We start from the raw sequence: 18,042 nt of genomic DNA on the forward strand, positions 1-18,042 counted from the left end.
TATGCAAGGTTTTGTTTCATGGGTCCAACAGTGCAACAGCTAAACCAAGTGCAGAACATTAGTAGGAGTGTGTTATTGCATTCATGTCCTACTTGTGCATTTCCCACAGGCAGTTGGTTGGCCACTATGTGAACAGAATGGATTAGAAGGGCCCTTGGTCTGATCTGATCCAGCAGGGCTCTTCTTATGTAGCATGCAACTATATATCTGTGCTACAAATGACTAACATGAGACTTGTTGTTGTTCAGTCGTTCAGTCGTGTCCGACTCTTCGTGACCCCATGGACCATAGCACACCAGGCCTTCCTGTCCTGCGCTCTCTCCCGGAGCGTGCTCAAGTTCATATTCATTGCATCCGTGATGCTATCTAGCCATCTCATCCTCTGCCGTCCCCTTCTCCTTTTGCCTTCAGTCTTTCCCAGCATCAGGGTCTTTTCCAGGGAGTTTTCTCTTCGCATTAGGTGGCCAAAATATTGGAGCTTCAGCTTCAGTATCTGTCCTTCCAATGAGCACTCAGGGTTGATTTCCTTTAGGATGGACTGATTTGACCTCCTTGCAGTCCAGGGGACTCGTAAGAGTCTTCTCCAGCACCACAGTTCGAAAGCATCAATTCTTCGGCGCTCAGCCTTCCTTATAGTCCAGCTCTCACAGCCATACATTACTACTGGGAAAACCATAGCTTTGATTAGACGGACCTTTGTCGGCAAGGTGATGTCTCTGCTTCTTACTATGCTGTCTAGGTTGGCCATAGCTTTCCTCCCAAGGAGCAAGCGTCTTTTAATTTCATGGCTACAGTCACCGTCTGCGGTGATCTTGGAACCCAAGAAAGTAAAATCTGTCACTGCTTCCATTTCTTCCCCTTCTATATGCCAGGAAGTGATGGGGCCAGATGCCATGATCTTCGTTTTTTTAATGTTGAGTTTCAAACCAGCTTTTGCACTCTCCTCTTTCACCCTCAACAAGAGGCTCTTTAGATCCTCTTCGCTTTCTGCCATTAGGGTGGTATCGTCTGCATATCGGAGGTTGTTGATAATTCTCCCAGCAATCTTAATTCCGACCTCTGATTCATCCAACCCGGCATTTCTCATGATGTACTCTGCATATAAGTTAAATAAGCAGGGTGACAATATGCAGCCTTGTTGTACTCCTTTCCCAATTTTGAACCAATCGGTTGTTCCATGTCTGGTTCTTACTGTTGCTTCTTGACCCTTGTACAGGTTTCTCAGGAGACAGGTAAGGTGGTCTGGTACTCCCATCCCTTTAAGAATTTGCCACAGTTTGTTGTGATCCACACAATCAAAGGCTTTAGCGTAGTCAATGAAGCAGAAATAGACGTTTTTCTGGAATTCTCTTGCTTTCTCCATGATGCAGCGAATGTTGGCAATTTGATCTCTAGTTCCTCTGCCTCTTCGAAACCCAGCTTGTACTTCCGGTAGTTCTCGGTTCGCATACTGCTGAAGCCTAGCTTGTAGGATTTTGAGCATCACCTTGCTGGCATGTGAAATGAGCGCAATTGTGCGGTAGTTTGAACACTCTTTGGCGTTGCCCTTCTTTGGAATTGGAATGTAAACTGACCTTTTCCAGTCTTGTGGCCACTGTTGAGTGTTCCAGATTTGTTGGCATATTGAATGCAGCACTTTAACAGCATCATCTTTTAGGATTTTAAATAGCTCGGCTGGAATACTGTCATCTCCGCTAGCTTTGTTGTTACTAATGCTTCCTAAGGCCCACTTGACTTCACTCTCGAGGATGTCCGGCTCAAGTTCAGTGACCGCACTATCATGGCTATCAGGGACATTCAGATCTTTCCTGTATAGTTCTTCTGTGTATTCTTGCCACCTCTTCTTAATCTCATCTGCTTCCGTTAGGTCCCTGCCTTCTTTGTCCTTTATCATGCCCGTCTTTGCACAAAACATTCCCTTGAGATCTCCAATTTTCTTGAAGAGATCTCTAGTCTTTCCCATTCTGTTGTTTTCCTCGATTTCTTTGCATTGTTCATTTAAGAAGGCCTTCTTGTCTCTCCTTGCTATTCTCTGGAACTCTGCATTCAGTTGGGTATATCTTCCCCTTTCTCCCTTGCTTTTTGCTTCCCTTCTTTCGTGAGCTACTTGTAAAGCCTCATCAGACAGCCACTTGGTTCTTGCATTTCTTTTTCTTTGGAATGGATTTCGTTGCTGCCTCCTGAACAATGTTACGGACCTCCGTCCATAGTTCCTCAGGCACTCTGTCTATCAGGTCTAATCCCTGAAATCTATTCCTCACCTCCACTGTATATTCATCAGGGATATGATTTAGGTCATACCTGAACGGTTTAGTGGTTTTCCCGACGTTCTTCAATTTCAGCCGAAATTTTGCAAGAAGCAGCTCATGATCTGAGCCACAGTCAGCTCCAGGTCTTGTTTTGACTGACTGTATGGAGCTTCTCCATCTTTGGCTGCAAAGGACATAATCAATCTGATTTCGATATTGACCATCTGGTGATGTCCATGTGTAGAGTCGCCTCTTGTGCTGTTGGAAAAGAGTGTTTGCTATGATCAGCATGTTCTCTTGGCAAAACTCTATTAGCTTTTGTCCTGCTTCATTTTGTACACCAAGGCCATGCCTGCCTGTTATCCCGGTGATTTCTTGACTTCCTACTTTAGCATTCCAATCCCCTATAATGAAGAGGACATCTTTTTTTGGTGTTAGTTCTAGAAGGTGTTGTAGGTCTTCATAGAACCGATCAACCTCAGCTTCTTCGGCCTCAGTGGTTGGGGCATAGACTTGAATTACTGTGATGTTGAATGGTTTGCCTTGGATTCGTACTGAGATCATTCTATCATTTTTAAGATTGTACCCCAGTACTGCTTTTCCCACCCTTTTGTTGACTATGAGTGCTACTCCATTTCTTCTAAGGGATTCTTGCCCACAATAGTAGATATGATAGTCACCTGAATTAAATTCGCCCATGCCTGTCCATTTTAGTTCGCTGATTCCCAAGATGTCGATGTTCAATCTTGCCATCTCATGTTTGACCACCTCCAGCTTACCTTGATTCATTGATCTGACATTCCAGGTTCCTAAACAATATTGTTCTTTACAGCATCGGATTTTCTTTTCACCACCAGACACATCCACAGCTGAGTGTCCTTTCGGCTTTGGCCCAGCCGCTTCACTCTTTCTGGCGCTACTTGGAAATACCCTCTGCTCTTCCCCAGTAGCATATTGGACACCTTCCGACCTGAGGGGCTCATCTTCCGGCGTCATCTCGTTTAGCCTTGTGATACATTCCATGGGGTTTTCTTGGCAAGAATACTGGAGTGGGTTGCCATTTCCTTCTCCAGTGGACCACATTTTGTCAGAACTCTCTGCCATGACCTGTCCGTCTTGGGTGGCCCTTCACGGCATAGCTTATGGCTTCATTGAGTTACGCAAGCCCCTTCGCCACAACAAGGCAGTGATCCATGAAGGGGAACATGAGACTTACTTCCGAGCAAATATGCACAGGATTTGACAGTTTAACAGCCATTCCCTCACCCAGGAAACACTGGAAATGGTAATTCTGCAAGAGTGCAGAACTACAGGGTGCAAGGTGCTGGAGAAAGACAAGAGAATCCTCAGCACCCTCACCTTATTCCTGGAAACTACAATTTCCTGGATCCCATGGGGAAACCAATGACAATTAATGTGGAAAACTGGTATAGGTGTGAAGTATAAATATATGCTTCATCAAACTACCATGGTAAATGACAAAATTGTAAAACTGGAAATTGAGATACACACAAAAGGACAAATGTTTGCCCACCCTGTTATAACTTGTGGCCCTTCAGGTGTTTTGGTCTACAACTTCCATCATTACCTATCCTGGTTAGGGCTGATGGGAGTTGTAGGCCAAAACATCTGGAGAGCCACAGGTTGCCCACCCGTTTTATAAGGATGGCTATCTCCTGCTTACTGAAACTTTGCATACTTCTCCTATGCAACACAAATTGTTTTAATAACTACCACTGTACCTTTGTGTATTCCCCTGTTCCTTGGAACTGTGGCACACTGCAACAGCTATCTAATGGACTACTGTGAAACCTGGAATTTCCCCCACTATGGTACAAAACAGGTATTCAGTCTGCAAATCATTACTTTCTCAAGGGTCCCCAACCTTTTTTGGATCAGTAGGCACATTTGGAATTTTAAGAGAGTGTTGTGGATACTCTTACAAAATGGCTGCCATGAGGGGTTGTCCATTCATAAAATCACTACCATGGTGAGCAAGGCTAGTCACAAACCACTCATTTCCCAGAAGAAAAACTGGTGAGACCCAAAGAAGAATAACCTGCCCTAGAACCTGAGTTCAAGGCAGAGGTAGGGTCTGCATTCTAACACACAAAATAATTCCTTTGAACCCAAATAAAGATGGCACTGCAGGCAGCACTTTGTTTTGCAACATGCTAGGCTCTCAGTTAATTTTTTTAATTAAAACATCTTAAGAAATAAAATAAGGATTAGAAGGGGCAGGTGCCAAAAGAGGTGCCCAGAGGCACCACATTGGACACGCCAGATTTAGACTTAGAGTCATAAACACATCCCACAAAGCTGGGTGTGTCAACAGTTGATAGTAAAACCAAAATACTCATGGAGCATCTTAAAGACTAACCAGTTTATAGTGGAATAAATTTTCTTGCATGTATCTGATGGAGTAGGCTTGAGCTCATGAATGCTTATGTACAAGCAAACTTTAAGGTGCTACAGGGCTTTTTACTGTTTTTACAGACAGATCAGTGCTTAAAGAGCAACACATACAAGTGTTAAATTCTCTAAATTCTCTAAAACCAGAACGTGTGGAAGCTGTGGGGCTGGGACTGCTCACTTCTATCCCTATTCTGCCCTTGCTTTCTAGGTGACCTTCAAGAAGCTAAAAGCAGGGACCGAGTGTATCTTACGCCTGTGCCTCAGTTTCCCTGGGTATAAAGCAAGTCAGCTAACACTATCTTAGAATGGTTACGCACTGTCAATGACCAATTCTTGTCAATGGCTCTGTGATCCTTACACAAGAGATGCTACACCCAGTGCACTGTCAGCAGCGGTGAGTGGTTCCATTGACCCCAGGGAGCCTGTGTCTGGGCACAGAAACAGGAAACTACAGAAAGAACTGGCTGCTTGCACAAGAGAAGCATTGCCTAGACTGGCATGTATTTAAAAAGCACCCCAGAATTGTGGCTTGTTTGTTTCCTAAAATGGAATATATCTGACACCAAACTTTCACCACAAAGGAAGGCTGGATATTTAAGTTTGACATTTCCTTGAATTTCCCAGGATTATTCTGGCTACTCTACTCTAGCACTTCCTTAGCATAATGATTAATACAGGCATGGCAATCGGAAGGACCAATGGACATTCTTATCACACTAGCCGCTTAAATCGGCTTTTCTTCCCCATCCCAGTAGCATGTATGCAAAAGCAAAGGGCTATATGTGGTGTCATTCCACTAGTGCAAAGCTTCTACTGTTTAGAAACCCTGTTTTCATCCTTGTGCAAGTGTCCAACCTCATGCTTTGATTCTGCTTTAGCAAGCTGTTGTGCACTGCAAAAGCTGTTCCACAAATCATTTCACCAGTCATTGCACAAGATATTGAGCAACCCAGTACAACTTCATTAGTATTGCTTGCACCAGTTGGGCTAGTTCTTGGTGATATCCAATCTTACGCTGGCAGAAAAATTACAAGAGTTGGCGTTGTTCTGCCAGCGGTTGCACAACTACTACCAGAACTAGCACAACTAGCGCAAGCAACACCGAGCTTAATGAAGTCATAATGAGTTGCATAACGCCTTGCGCAACAATTTGCAGAATAGCTTGTGCAAGCAGAATGAATAGAACAGACTAGCTCCTACAGAAATAGAAGCAGGCTTGACCAAGAGACTAATTGCTCCTGAAGAGACTTTGTCTTGAAATGCGCAGAGCAGAGCATTTTAAAGATCTGCACAATGAATAAACAATTATTATAGACCATACTCAGTGGCGCTTTGGGATCTTTTCCTTCCTGTTGTTTTGCACTTGCGCAAGGATAAAAACAGGGTTTCTGCAAATAGTAGAAGCTTTGCACTAGCGGAATGACACCAGTGAACACAACCCATACAGTCCCAAGAAAAGACATTCATCTTCTCTTCCGTGTTTTATCCTATATTAACAATATTCATATGTGGAATAAAAAGAATGTGTGTGAAAAGATAAAACAGCTGAAGACCTGCTTTTCAGCCTGCACAATTACTAGCCCACCAAGACGACCGCAACTCACTGTGGGCTTGATGGACCTCCTGCGTTTGCCTCCTGCAGGCTGAACAGCTTGAGATTGCAAGAAGGGGCAGGGGGTACCCTACTGCTTGGCTGGTGGGCTGCGTTCAGCTCGGTGGGCCACAAATCATTTGCTTTTTTATTGGCTGTCAAGTACTCAGAGCTTTGTGAAAGGTGGGGTACACTTTTTAATAACGAAAAATAAAATAGTTGCACAGGCCTGGTCTAGGGCTATAGCTGTCCAGATGCAGAAGATGCCAGATGGTGGGCTCTCCTCACCGATTGCCCCAGCACTAAACCAGAAATGTGAACATGAATGAAAAAGGCAATTTTCATCCTGCCGTCACAGCAGAAAGTAAGTTGCACAGGATGAACAGCTCTTCCCAATCTTAGGCTCAACCCTTCAGACTGCCAGCCACATGCTCAGTACATACGTACTGCAAGACTTTTTTTAAGGTATGCGCAGTGGTGTGGTGAAACATTTTGAAGTGCTGACACTCATCATGACAGTCCCAGAGCCATGCCCCAGGGAGAGTCCAAAAACTGCAGGTGACTGTGTTGATCCATATCAAGAAACCAGTTCTAGCACTTTTGATCTGCTAGGAGCAGGTCTTCTGTAAAACTAATGGGTCTTCATTGCTCATTCAAGACCAGGCCACCCAAAAACACTTTGCATTACAATAAAGAACAATAACAACAAAGAACAATATATTATTGCAGGGAAAATTCACTTCCCTCTCCGCCCCCACCACAGCTACTGTGAGGATTACAGCTAAGCTCAGAGGGAACAGGCTCTTGGAGGCTATCAATGGGTACTAGTCCTGATGGCTATATGCTACCTCCAGTATCAGAGGGAGCATGCCTATGTACACCATTAGCTGGGGAACATGGGCAGGAGGGTGCTACTTGTGTCCTATTTGTGGGCTTCCCATTGGGACATCTGGTTGGCCACTGTGTGAACGCAATGCTGGACTAGATGAACCCTTGGTCTGATCCAGCAGGGCTCTTCTTATGTGCTTAACAGGGAATTCCGAGGAGAGGGGATGGTGGCAGCGGCAGATGACATCAGCATCCCCGCTAATCAAAAATTGCTGGTGCCGTGTCCCTGTGAACCCTGGCTCCACTACACTACTGGGTATGTGAAATGCATTTCTGGCCACTTTCAAAACCTATATGCAGAAGCGTGCGCAGTAGGACCAGCAGTTTTCTGGACTTGGGGAGGCTCATCATAACAAGAAGGCAAACATCTCCAAGATCATACCTTCCCCCCCTCATTCAGAATCCACTGTTCACCCAGAATCGACCCACCCAGAAAACCTAGCTTCCCCCAAAGAATCCTGGGAATCACTGTTTGGTGGGGGTGCTGAGACTTCTCTTTAGCCCCCTTCATAGAACAATAGCTGTCAGGGCTCCTGAGGATAGGGAAAGACTATTAAACCAGTTTTAAGTTTCTGGAGTAGACAGATGCCTACAGAGGAGTATACTAAACTCTTTCTTCTTTTAAGAGACCTCCCAAGATTGAGGGCAACTGGCCCTACCTCTTCCGCCTCTCAACATTCTCTTAATTACTAGAAGCTATGTGTTGTCAAGGGAAGCTGAACACAAAGATGTGATCCTGTAGGAGGAGGATCAGCACCCTTCACAGTACCATGCAGAATTGCAGGGGTGTCTCACGCAACCCACAAAGTGGGAACGAGGGCTTGCCACAGCTGATCAGAGGGGGGCAGTAATTCCTGCTTTCTAAAACATACCCTTTAATCTAACTTTCCACTGCAATTAGCCTCTCACTTCAGAGAGCAATTAGAAGAGCAGCCCCTCTGGCTAGAAGGTCTCCCAACCCTCCCACAATGGGAGCACATCAAAAACTAGGCTTCGTTAGGTTGGTGAGCCACCTAACTAATGACTATATTTAAGAGAATCAGGGAACATGGACAGCCTAAACACTGGAGCCTCACCAGATATATTACAATCTTTCAAGCATCAGTTGATGGAGATGATTCTTTTGTTGTTGTTAACCTGGTTATTCTCAAGATTTTAAAAAAACCTAAACTCTACACCAAGGGAAATGACACATCCTTTTATGCACATATGCTTATATATTGCCTGCATTCATTAATTTTTTTTCTCCATTGATACTGAATCATGTTTCAGCTTTTACAGGATTGCCCAAGCAACATGGGAAGCTGCCTTATATAGCAAGTCCATTTAGTCCAACATTGTCTATTCTGATTGGCAGCTGCTCTCCATGATATCAGGCAGAGAGGTTGTCCCCATCACCTGCTACCCAATTTGTCTAACTGGAGATGGTGGGGACTGAACCTGTTCTCTATGACTGAGCTGTGGTCCCTTCCCTGAAGGAATGGAAGGGCAGCAGGAGAGAAATGCAACTAGAAGTCACAAAAGAAGCCACAAAGAGCTGTGCAAAGAAGATGCCTCTGGCACAATGGAGACTTCTGCTAACATACACTGAACATCGTGTAACCATGGGGACTAGAAACTTGCTTTTCAAAAAGAAAGAGAGTTACACACTACTGAGATTCTCAGGTCATTAAATTCTGTAACCAGTATCAAGTTCTGCATGGACTTGGATGACTATATACTCATACAGACCTGCTTCTATTTGAACTTACATGTCACGACATAGCAATGTACTCCCATTAACATCTACACAGCATAGTGTCTGGATTTTTTCTCAACTTTCCATTATTTCAAATGCTTATTGCCTGTTAAATTTAGTTGGATGCCAATAATTCTGGCCTGGTGGAAAAGAGTTAAAAGTGGTGCCCTGTCCACATCCACTGTCAAATACACTTGTCAGCATCTCCACTTAAATCATCTTCTCTCTAGAACACTAAGCATCCATTACACACACACACACACACACACACACACACACCTCACCCCACTTGCCTCCCATGCCATACTCATGAAGCAACCTGTAAAATCAGCATAGTTCTCATCCAGCACAATGAACAAGAGAAGCATTTCCTACAGAGACTATGCTCCCGTTTTGTGCTTGGTGCTTCTATCCTGGCAGGGTCTGTATCAGTTGGATGTTGCAAGGGATGCAGAAATACCCTTCTTACTGAATCCCAATCTTGGTATCGCAGCTGTCCCGAACTGAAGAGCATATCCTAGGTAACCTGAAGTAATCACTAGCATCATCACCACACTGTGGGCAGTTTTTGTCCCAAAATACTTAATGGCGGAATGAAAAAAAAACTGGAAAGAAAACTGTCAGCAGCTAACCCTGGCTTGGCTAAATGGAACCCTGGGATTTTGCTTCTGAAATGACAGTCTCTTCTCCCATAGCAGTTCCAAGTCAACAGTTCCAAGCCAACTTCAGGACTGAGAAGGAGCCTAAGGTGACCCTTGTAATATCTGGCCTGTTGATCACAGATCAGTTCCACATGGAAAAGCCTGCAGATAGAATCCTTCTCGTTGCCTGCAGACACCCTACAGCAATAATCACATTATCATCTCTGTTTCCTATGGGAGACACTGAGGTCATCTGAACCCATCACACACACACACACACACACACACACACGCTGCTGCAGTTGCTGCAGCACACATCTGGGATCAAGAGATTCCTCCTCACCTCAGTGGAGACCTTCACAGTTTGACTAGACACATATTCATTGGTGGCCATCATCTACCATCACCTTGGCAACAAGGCTAGGCAGTCCAGAATCTCCTTCCCAGAGAAATTGCAGGTTTCTCTCACAAGGTACACCCACCAACAATCTCAAAGCCTCCCCCCAACACACATTAATGAATCTCCTGTGCGAAATCTATAGAGGTTCAGATGAGAGAAGAAGCTGACCAGAGGCCACACAAAAGAATCTGTAGCTGAGGTGGAAAAAGAATCACGGGAGTTTTTATGCCTGGACCTCTCTGCTTGTGACACATAACAGCAGAAATCATTGTAGCATTTACATGATACTATCCCAAAACAAGATCCTTGGGCCCAGTGTCCCCCAAACACAATAACACAACACCACCAGTCCTCAAACACTTCCCCTCCCATCTCCCACATTCAACCCTTGGCAACCCCACCCAAGCCCACTGGCTAGGAGCCCCAACCCATCCCTTGCACTCCCAGAGAGATCAGGCCTCGCAGGCCGCCATACTTACTGGGTAGTTCTCCCTTGGCCAGTTCAACGCTAAGCAGCTCTTTATGGCTAAGGCTCCAGCCCGGTCCAGGATGAGTGGGAGTAGAAGCCGGACTCTTGGTGAAGATGCCACTGATGAACTTGAGCATTTTACGGTCGCGGGTAGAGGCCCGTCCACCCTCCCGGCCTCTCTTCAGCCCTACCGCTGCCTCTGAGGAGCAGGAACCAGAAGAGGCCAGGCTGGCTGGGCCGTGGTTGAGGTCACTGTTATCCAGAGTCTTGCTTTTGTTTTTGTGAGGAGACAGTTTCGCCCTGGACCCCCCTCTGGGGACCGTTTCCCCACTGCCCTTGACTGCTACCTTCATGCGGCCCTTCACCTCGCTCTCTGGCCATGACAGGCGGTTGGGGGTGCCCCCCTTGTGGGCCCCTTTGCTGGCCTTTGGCTCAGCACCCACCTTGGCCCCACTGGTGGTCACTGTTTTGAAAGGCTTGTTTGTGGCCAAGCGAAGACGGCGGTTGCCGGCCGCCGGGTGAGGAGAGGAGGCGCCTGAGTGGGAGAAAGAAGAGCCACCCATTCGGCCCACACTAATTTCTGTGGTCCCAGGCTCAGGGCCCCCCCAGCTAGCGTGGCTGACCAACATCCGGCGTCCCGGTGCCGCAGCGCTTGAGGAGCAGCTGGCAGTGGCAGGCGGCGGCGGCAGCGGCAACTCATCTCCTGGCACCTCCAAGGTTTCTTTCAGCCCAGCCTTCGGGGGGACTACAGCCACTTCTGGCTTTGGCAGCAAGGCAGGAAAGGCCGGAACCAAAATGGCTTTAGGCTTCGGGGCTACAGCTGGAGCTGCTGGAACCACAGTCACTGCAGGCTTGGGAGTCGCTGCTGCAGAAGCAGAGGGAACAACGGCCTCAGGCTGGGTAGGTGAAAAGCCGGTGGCCAGAGGCGGCTCAGGTTTTGGGGGAATAGTTGGGGCTACGGAGGGAACCGCTGGCTCAGGTTTGGGAGCCAGAGCTGGGGCTCCACAGGGCACAGGTGGCTCAGGCTGCTTGAAGGGCCCAGATGGTTCAGGTTTGGGGGCCAGAGGTGGAGCGATAAAGGGGGCAGACAGCTCAGATTTGGAGGCCACAGATGTCTCAGGTTTGAGGGGCACAGCTGGTGCGACAGGCAGCACCAGTGGCTCAGGTTTGGGGGGCACCGCTGGAGCAACTGAAGGCCCCAGCACTTCTGGCTTCGGCGCAATGGGCGGCGCATCTGGACTCATGGCGGCTTTGGCCTTTGGGGCTGCTACAGACCCAGCCTTTGGCTCCCAAGGATAGCCTTGGCCGCTGCCAGTGGGCGATGTCCACAGGGAGCCGGCTTGGCCAGTGCCATCCGGGGACAGGGAAGGGCCAGGCGTCCCAGGACTGTTGGGCGACAGCTGCAGCAGGTAGTCTGGAGTGCTGGCGCTGCTGGTGCTGATCCAGAGCGCATCCTGCCGGTGGAAGATCCGCTCTTGCCTCTTGAGCTTGGCCGCCTCCTCGGCTTCTTTGCGGCCCTTCACCCCGGAGGGGTCTGCAATCGGCGGGGCGGAAGGGCTGGAGGCTTGGGAGGGGTCTGCAATCGGCGGGGCGGAAGGGCTGGAGGCTTGGACCTGCCCGCCGTCCCGGCTGTCAGGCTGGGGGACTCCATCGCCTGCCCCCGCCTTCTCGTCCTCTTGCTGCTGGACTGATTCAAGCTTGACAAGGGTCAGGGAGATCAGGTAGGTCGTCCTGCGCTGCAGGGTGGCTCCTCTGCTCATGAGTGCCGGGGGAACGGACGGCAGCGCCCACACCGCTAGCCAGCATCTGCCAGACGGTCCCCCCTCGCTTCTGCTGCCGCCGCCGCCACCCCGTTTGGACGGCACCGGATGCCAGCAGCCAGCTGGAGCCCCCTAACGCCCACCCTGCTCTGTCCATGCACAAAGGGCAGCTCCGGAGGAAGGTTGCAGGCGCCTGGGCATCTCCCTGTGGCTGGCCGGCTCGTCAAGGCGGTCCCGAGGAGTTAGGGCGGTGGGAGACCTTACCTGCTCCTCTGAAGACCAGCTGCTGGCGTGAAGGTGAGCATCTTCCGACCAACCACCTGCCACCGGAGGAGGTGGCGGCGGCGGCGGCAGCGGCGAGAGGAGATGGGTAAGGGGGGCTTGGTGGTCCCTTAAGAGGAGAAAATCGCAGCCGGCGCCAAAGCCTAGAGGGACGCAATCCCTCCGAGAAGGCAGAAAAAGGTAGGGTGGCGGAGGGCGAGGGATGGCTGTTCCCATGCAGACAAGCCAGAGCGTGGAAGGAAAAGGAGGGGAAGTGGGAGGGGGAAAGAAAAAAACGGGGGGGGGGAGAATCACAGCTTCGTTGCAAGCAGCAGATCCCCTTTTGTGGTGTTGCCGCAACCTCGGGAGCCCATCGGAGGAGACCTCATCGTCCTGGCAAGCTGCCAGGGTCTCTCACGCTCCCTCTCCAGGTCTTGTCCTTTGCAGCCCTCCTACGGTGCATCCTTTACTCGACACGTCCCCTTTCTCCGGCTCGCGGCTGGCTGAAATCCGCCCAGGCTGAGGATGAGGCCAGGATCTTTCCGCTCCCCCACCCCTCGTTTGCTGCTGCTTCTGCGGCAGCAGTAATTCCTTCCTCCAATTTGTTTGGGGTCCTCCCCGCCCCACTTTCTTTTCCTCCTTGTGGCTTCTACCTTTTAATGCATGGGGGGGGGGGGTGCAGGGTATGGTGCGGCTATTTGCACGCGTTTTATGAGCTGCTTCCAGCCTGGGAGAAAGCCGCGGCTGGTGGCGAGCAGAACTGCGGAGAGCAAGGCGGAGGGAGGGGGTGCGGGAGCGTGGAAATCGAAAAAAGCAAAGCCATCTCAGCAGGAGCGGCAAACCCCTTCGAGAAGGAGACGCTCCCCGCGCGCCGCAAACGCCTGCTGTATCCTACGAGCCCGAATCATAGGAAACGAAGACGGGGATGGGGGTTGTGAAGAGATCCTGAGAGTTATCACATTGAAAACGCACAAGCCAAGGACTGAAGGCTTTCTGCCGGGACACGTGGAAATCCTGGACCGGATCGCTCGGAATCCTCGCCCGCGCACCAGACCTCGGCGGCGCTTCGAGCCTTTCTCGGCGCCCCGCCGGGCGGGCCTGTCTCAAGACAGGGCATGTCTGAACCTCGCACACGCCCTACCGGTGCTGCCCCACCCCCAACGCCGCGACGTAGGGCTAAATTAGCCAGCGCTGATTGGCTTCTTTAGTTCGCCCCATGGACAAGGTCATCTGGGCAATTAGCTGCAAACAGCTGGGAAGGCCCAACATCTGGAGGTTTAGCGCATGATGCGCTAATGTGCTCAAATCCCCACCTGTTATGGGATCATCAGGGTAATGAGAGAAGGGAAGCCTGTTAGGCAAGGCTGCATGCGCAGCTACAGGTGGCTGCAGTTACCTCAACAAGCCTGCCTATCTGGCCTCACATACACACACACACTTGTGTCAGCTGCTCCTCCCATCTATTTCCACATGCCTATGGCTCAATCAGGCAGGAGGGATCACAGGGCATGGTTTCGGTTGCATATTATTTTCTTTTTAATAGTGCACCTATTTTACTGCAGCCAGTGTTAGGTGCTGCACAGAATAGAGTCTCTGGCCAGCAGAAACATTAATGGTTATTATTTGCATCCATTGGGATGGTAAAGCTACAGTAATGGGTCACTTTTGGCATGGCAACCAAGTTTGTGAATGCTCCAGCAAATCTCTTTAATGGGCACCAAGATCACAGCTTACTGCCAATCCTGGAAGGGTGTTGAAATGCTAATTAAGCCAGAACATATTTCAGTCATAGGGCATCTTACACCTGCAATTTATCGCACATTCATGATTGGCCACTCATGGAAGTTTGAGGGCCCATAACCAGTGTGGTGTAGTGGCGAGAGTGTTGGACTGGGAGCTGGGAGATCCGGGTTCTAGTCCCCACTCGGCCATGGAAGCTCACTGGGTGACTTTGGGCCAGTCACACACTCTCAGCCCAACCCACCTCACAGGGTTGTTGTGAGGATAAAATGGAGAGGAGGAGGATAATGTAAGCCGCCTTGGGTTCCTTGCAAGAGGAATAAAGGCGGGATATAAATGCAATAATAAATAATAAATAAATAAATAACATGACATCATAATCCTCTAGTGATTTTCCTGCCATTTCCCCCGCCTATCCCATGTTACCCCCAAACGGAAAAAACAGTATTTTTTCAGCCCTTGCAACAGGAGTGCCATGGCTTGTCCATGTATTTATCCCATAGTGCAAAATACCCACTTTGTTTGGGGTTGTTGGGGGCATGGTCATGATGATGACAGCAGTGACGTTGGGGTGGTGGGCATGTCAGTATATTGACCTGCCAGCTTGCTGCCATGCTGTGACTAAATGCAATGCACCAACTTTTACTCCCAACTTCAGCTGCTTACTCCACAACACAGAACGGCTAGCATTCCAGCAGTTCACCAGGAAACTGGTGCCTGGGGGGGGGGGCAGTTTGGTGAAGGTTGCTGTCCATCTGCATTCCATGTCAATCATAACCAAACCACCAGTAATCTGCGAGGGGAGGAAAAGGGGCAGGAACCAGGGAGGAAATTTTGCAATGTCCGCAGTGCATATAATGGCTTTTCACAGAAAAGTAGCCACCCCATGAAAAGGTAAGGAACGGAATATAATGAGATAGAAGCAACTGTGTAAGGGAGCCCGATCTAATCCTGCAATGAAACCGGATGGAGAAAGCCCCGGTACTGATGCAGATTTCTGCCCTTGTGTGATGAACCCCACCATTTCAACACACATCGAGGCAGTTGCAGTCACTATGCCAAGAATGGCAAGAAGTGGTGGCCAAAGCCATCTTTACTGTTGTGCTAAAATGGGTCAAATGAAAGAATGTTATGTACCACAGTCTGGGGACAAAAATGAAGGGAGAATCCAGCTATGATAGCAGAGATGTTGGAGGGGAGATTAAATGACAGCAAGTGGCACAGAACAGGTGGCTCTGGAGCAGTTGAAGAAAGTTCTGCTGGAAAAAAATAACAATTTCAAGGGAAGGGATTGGCTTGACTGATGCACAATCTTGTATTCTGCCTGTGTTAACTGATTTGGAGGAGCTACCACCTTCTAGTTCAAAATGATGACCAGCACATTTTTACTCATCAGTATGCACTGAAAAGGTGGTAGCGGTATATTTTTTCACCATTCGTAACTACTCCAGTTAAAGGTGTTATGGGGTAACATGAATATCTTGACTATGCTTCTTAACAGGTTGTTTAAAGCATAGGCAGAAGCTTGCTAGAAAGCTTAGGGAAGGGAGCAATGGGGGACTATAGCATTCCATGGCATGCATGAAAATAGGGGTAGATCAGTAACAGGGGCAAATCATGTTATATAATTCCACGTGTAAAACAGTGGCATAGAGGCGGTGCAAATGCAACCATAATTAACTGGGGGTACAATCATATCATTCTGGTGCTTCGTCAACTGCGCTGGCTCCCAGCTCATTTGCAGGCCCAGTTCAAACCGCTGGTTTTGAATTTTAAAGGCTTTTACAGCTGGGGACCAGGGCATCTGGACAACTAGCTTTCTTCCACATGTCCACACACAAAAACCTTCAGCAGAGGCCCTTCTCTGAGTACCTTTGCCATTTGAAGTGCAGGGGAAGAGCCTCCACAGTGGTGGCATCCTGCTTGTGGAATGCTCTCCCGGGGGGGGGGGGCTCCCCTAGCACCTACCTTGATGTCATTTTGATGACCAGGTCTTTTCTTCTAAACTGCTTGATCTCTGCTGCTGTTTTCTGCTGCTCTCTAGATTTGCTGCTTTTAGTATACTGTTGGTATGGTGCCATTGTTTTTCTTGTATTTTAGTTTATTGTACACTGCCTTGGAAATTTGTTTGAAGGGTGGGGTAGAAATCCCCCTAATAAATATCTGGTGGTTTTGGTAGGAACACTTCCCGAATCTAAAAGGGGAAATGACTGCTTGTGAAGCACCACTTGTAGATGAGCTACAAATGTTCCCTGTTCCCCAGCCAGACATCTGGTTCCCAACTGTGTGTCCCAACTGCATCGAGCAACCTTCCCTAGTGCCTCCAGTGCTTTCATAACAAGTGCCAAGCAGGCATCCATGCACACCCTCATTTCTCTATTGATACATGCATACAGCCCTCCTGCTGGCCCGGGCTTCTGAATATACTGGTCCAGCCAATATTCTGACACTGCCAGCAAAAGGACCAATTAATGCTAATTGCACCTAAATATCCCAACTGACGGCACCATTGAAAATGATTCATATTCAAAAAGCAGCACGCACCGGCTGCTTCCTTTCCAAAGTGCTGAGGGAGCAATTCTTGCCAACTGTACTTACATCATAGGCACATAATCGCCACAATTCTCTACCTTGGTAGCAAGCTGCCATACTGTGCCAATAGGAAGGTTTCATATGCATGCAGCCACATGCACAGGTTTGCTACCACTGCAGGATTCATGTTGCTTTTAGAAGCAGATGTGCACAGTGAGTAGTACAGACAGAGTTACTCTAGCCTAAACTAGCTTGTCTCCCCACATGAGAAATTAATATCCATATGCACATCCAAAGGTCTGTTAGGATGCATCTCTGCATGGACAGAAATCTACATGTCGCTTAGGAAAGGAAAGGTTCCTCCTGTGCAAGCACCGGGTCATTACTGATCCCAGAGGGACGCCACTTTCGCTGGCATTTTCATGGCAGCCTATAGCGGGGTGGTTTGCCATTGCCTTCCCCAGTCGTGACTACCTGTCCCCCAGCAAGCTGGGTACTCATTTTACCGACCTCGGAACGATGGAAGGCCGAGTCGACTTGAGCTGGCTACCCAAGACCCGGCTTCCGCTGGGATCGAACTCAGGTCGTGGGGAGAGTTTCGGTTGCAATACTGCCGCCTACCACTCTGCGCCACACGACGCTCTTACATGTCGCTTAAGCAATAGCTAAATAACTGTTGCTGTGCCCCAGTACAGAACCGATACATGGGATTTTCACTGTACCCCAGACTACTTCTACTTCAGTGTGTATGTATGAAAGTAACTGAGCTGTAGAGCCTGCATCCCAGACCAGTACAATTGCATGTGAAATGTCTATACTAGCACAGGGTCAGAAGTGATGCCATCCCCAAGTTGCCTAGGTCACATCTGTATGAATACGCATCTACTGTGTATAAAGCTTTGTAACCATGTTGTACTGGGTCAAAAGGTTAATGTTATTATATTATATAGTTCTAAAATAAAAAGAAAACAAGTGCCTTTCAGAAGAGATTATGTTTTCCTTTGTTCCTGAATGCATATTGAAAAGATTCCCACCTATACTGTGCCTTCCCTTTGAGCTCAGTCTGAGCTTTCCTCTCAAAAATATATCGCTTAGTGATCACAGGGATACTAATTATGTAAACAATACTCCTAAATTGTGATTTTTCCTCTTCTGAGACAAGCTGAGTGTTCAACTCTTATATAAATATCCATTGTTACTGAGGACATTAAAAGGGTTTGGAGATAGTTTCACTTCACCATTATAGGAATTCTTCCTTTGATAAGGAAGGAATCCATACTGACTCATCATATTGGTCATCTCCTTCACCAGCCTTCCCCAACCTTGTACCCTCTAGCTGTGCTGGACTACCAGAATCC

At 48.3% G+C, this 18,042-nt stretch overlaps 1 protein-coding gene across 3 annotated transcripts in view; it reads right to left on the reverse strand.

Annotated features, from left to right (window-relative positions):
* The window catches only part of AGAP2 (ArfGAP with GTPase domain, ankyrin repeat and PH domain 2), a 152,846-nt gene that overhangs the window by 80,500 nt on the left and 54,304 nt on the right, over positions 1-18,042 (reverse strand). For 2 of the 3 annotated variants that reach the window (XM_084836811.1, XM_084836812.1), the window contains exon 1: positions 10,402-12,236. The exons of the other annotated variant lie outside the window; for it this stretch is intronic. In XM_084836811.1, coding sequence (XP_084692937.1) covers positions 10,402-12,151 — 1,750 coding nt within the window. In that variant the 5' untranslated portion in view covers positions 12,152-12,236. Of the gene's footprint in view, positions 1-10,401; positions 12,237-18,042 lie in introns of those variants that run through there. 3 annotated transcript variants of the gene reach the window in all.

This window comes from Heloderma suspectum, chromosome 2 (assembly GCF_057233095.1).
Source record: "Heloderma suspectum isolate Gila_16-S chromosome 2, 16-S_ref, whole genome shotgun sequence".
Classification (NCBI taxonomy): Eukaryota; Metazoa; Chordata; class Lepidosauria; order Squamata; family Helodermatidae; genus Heloderma; species Heloderma suspectum.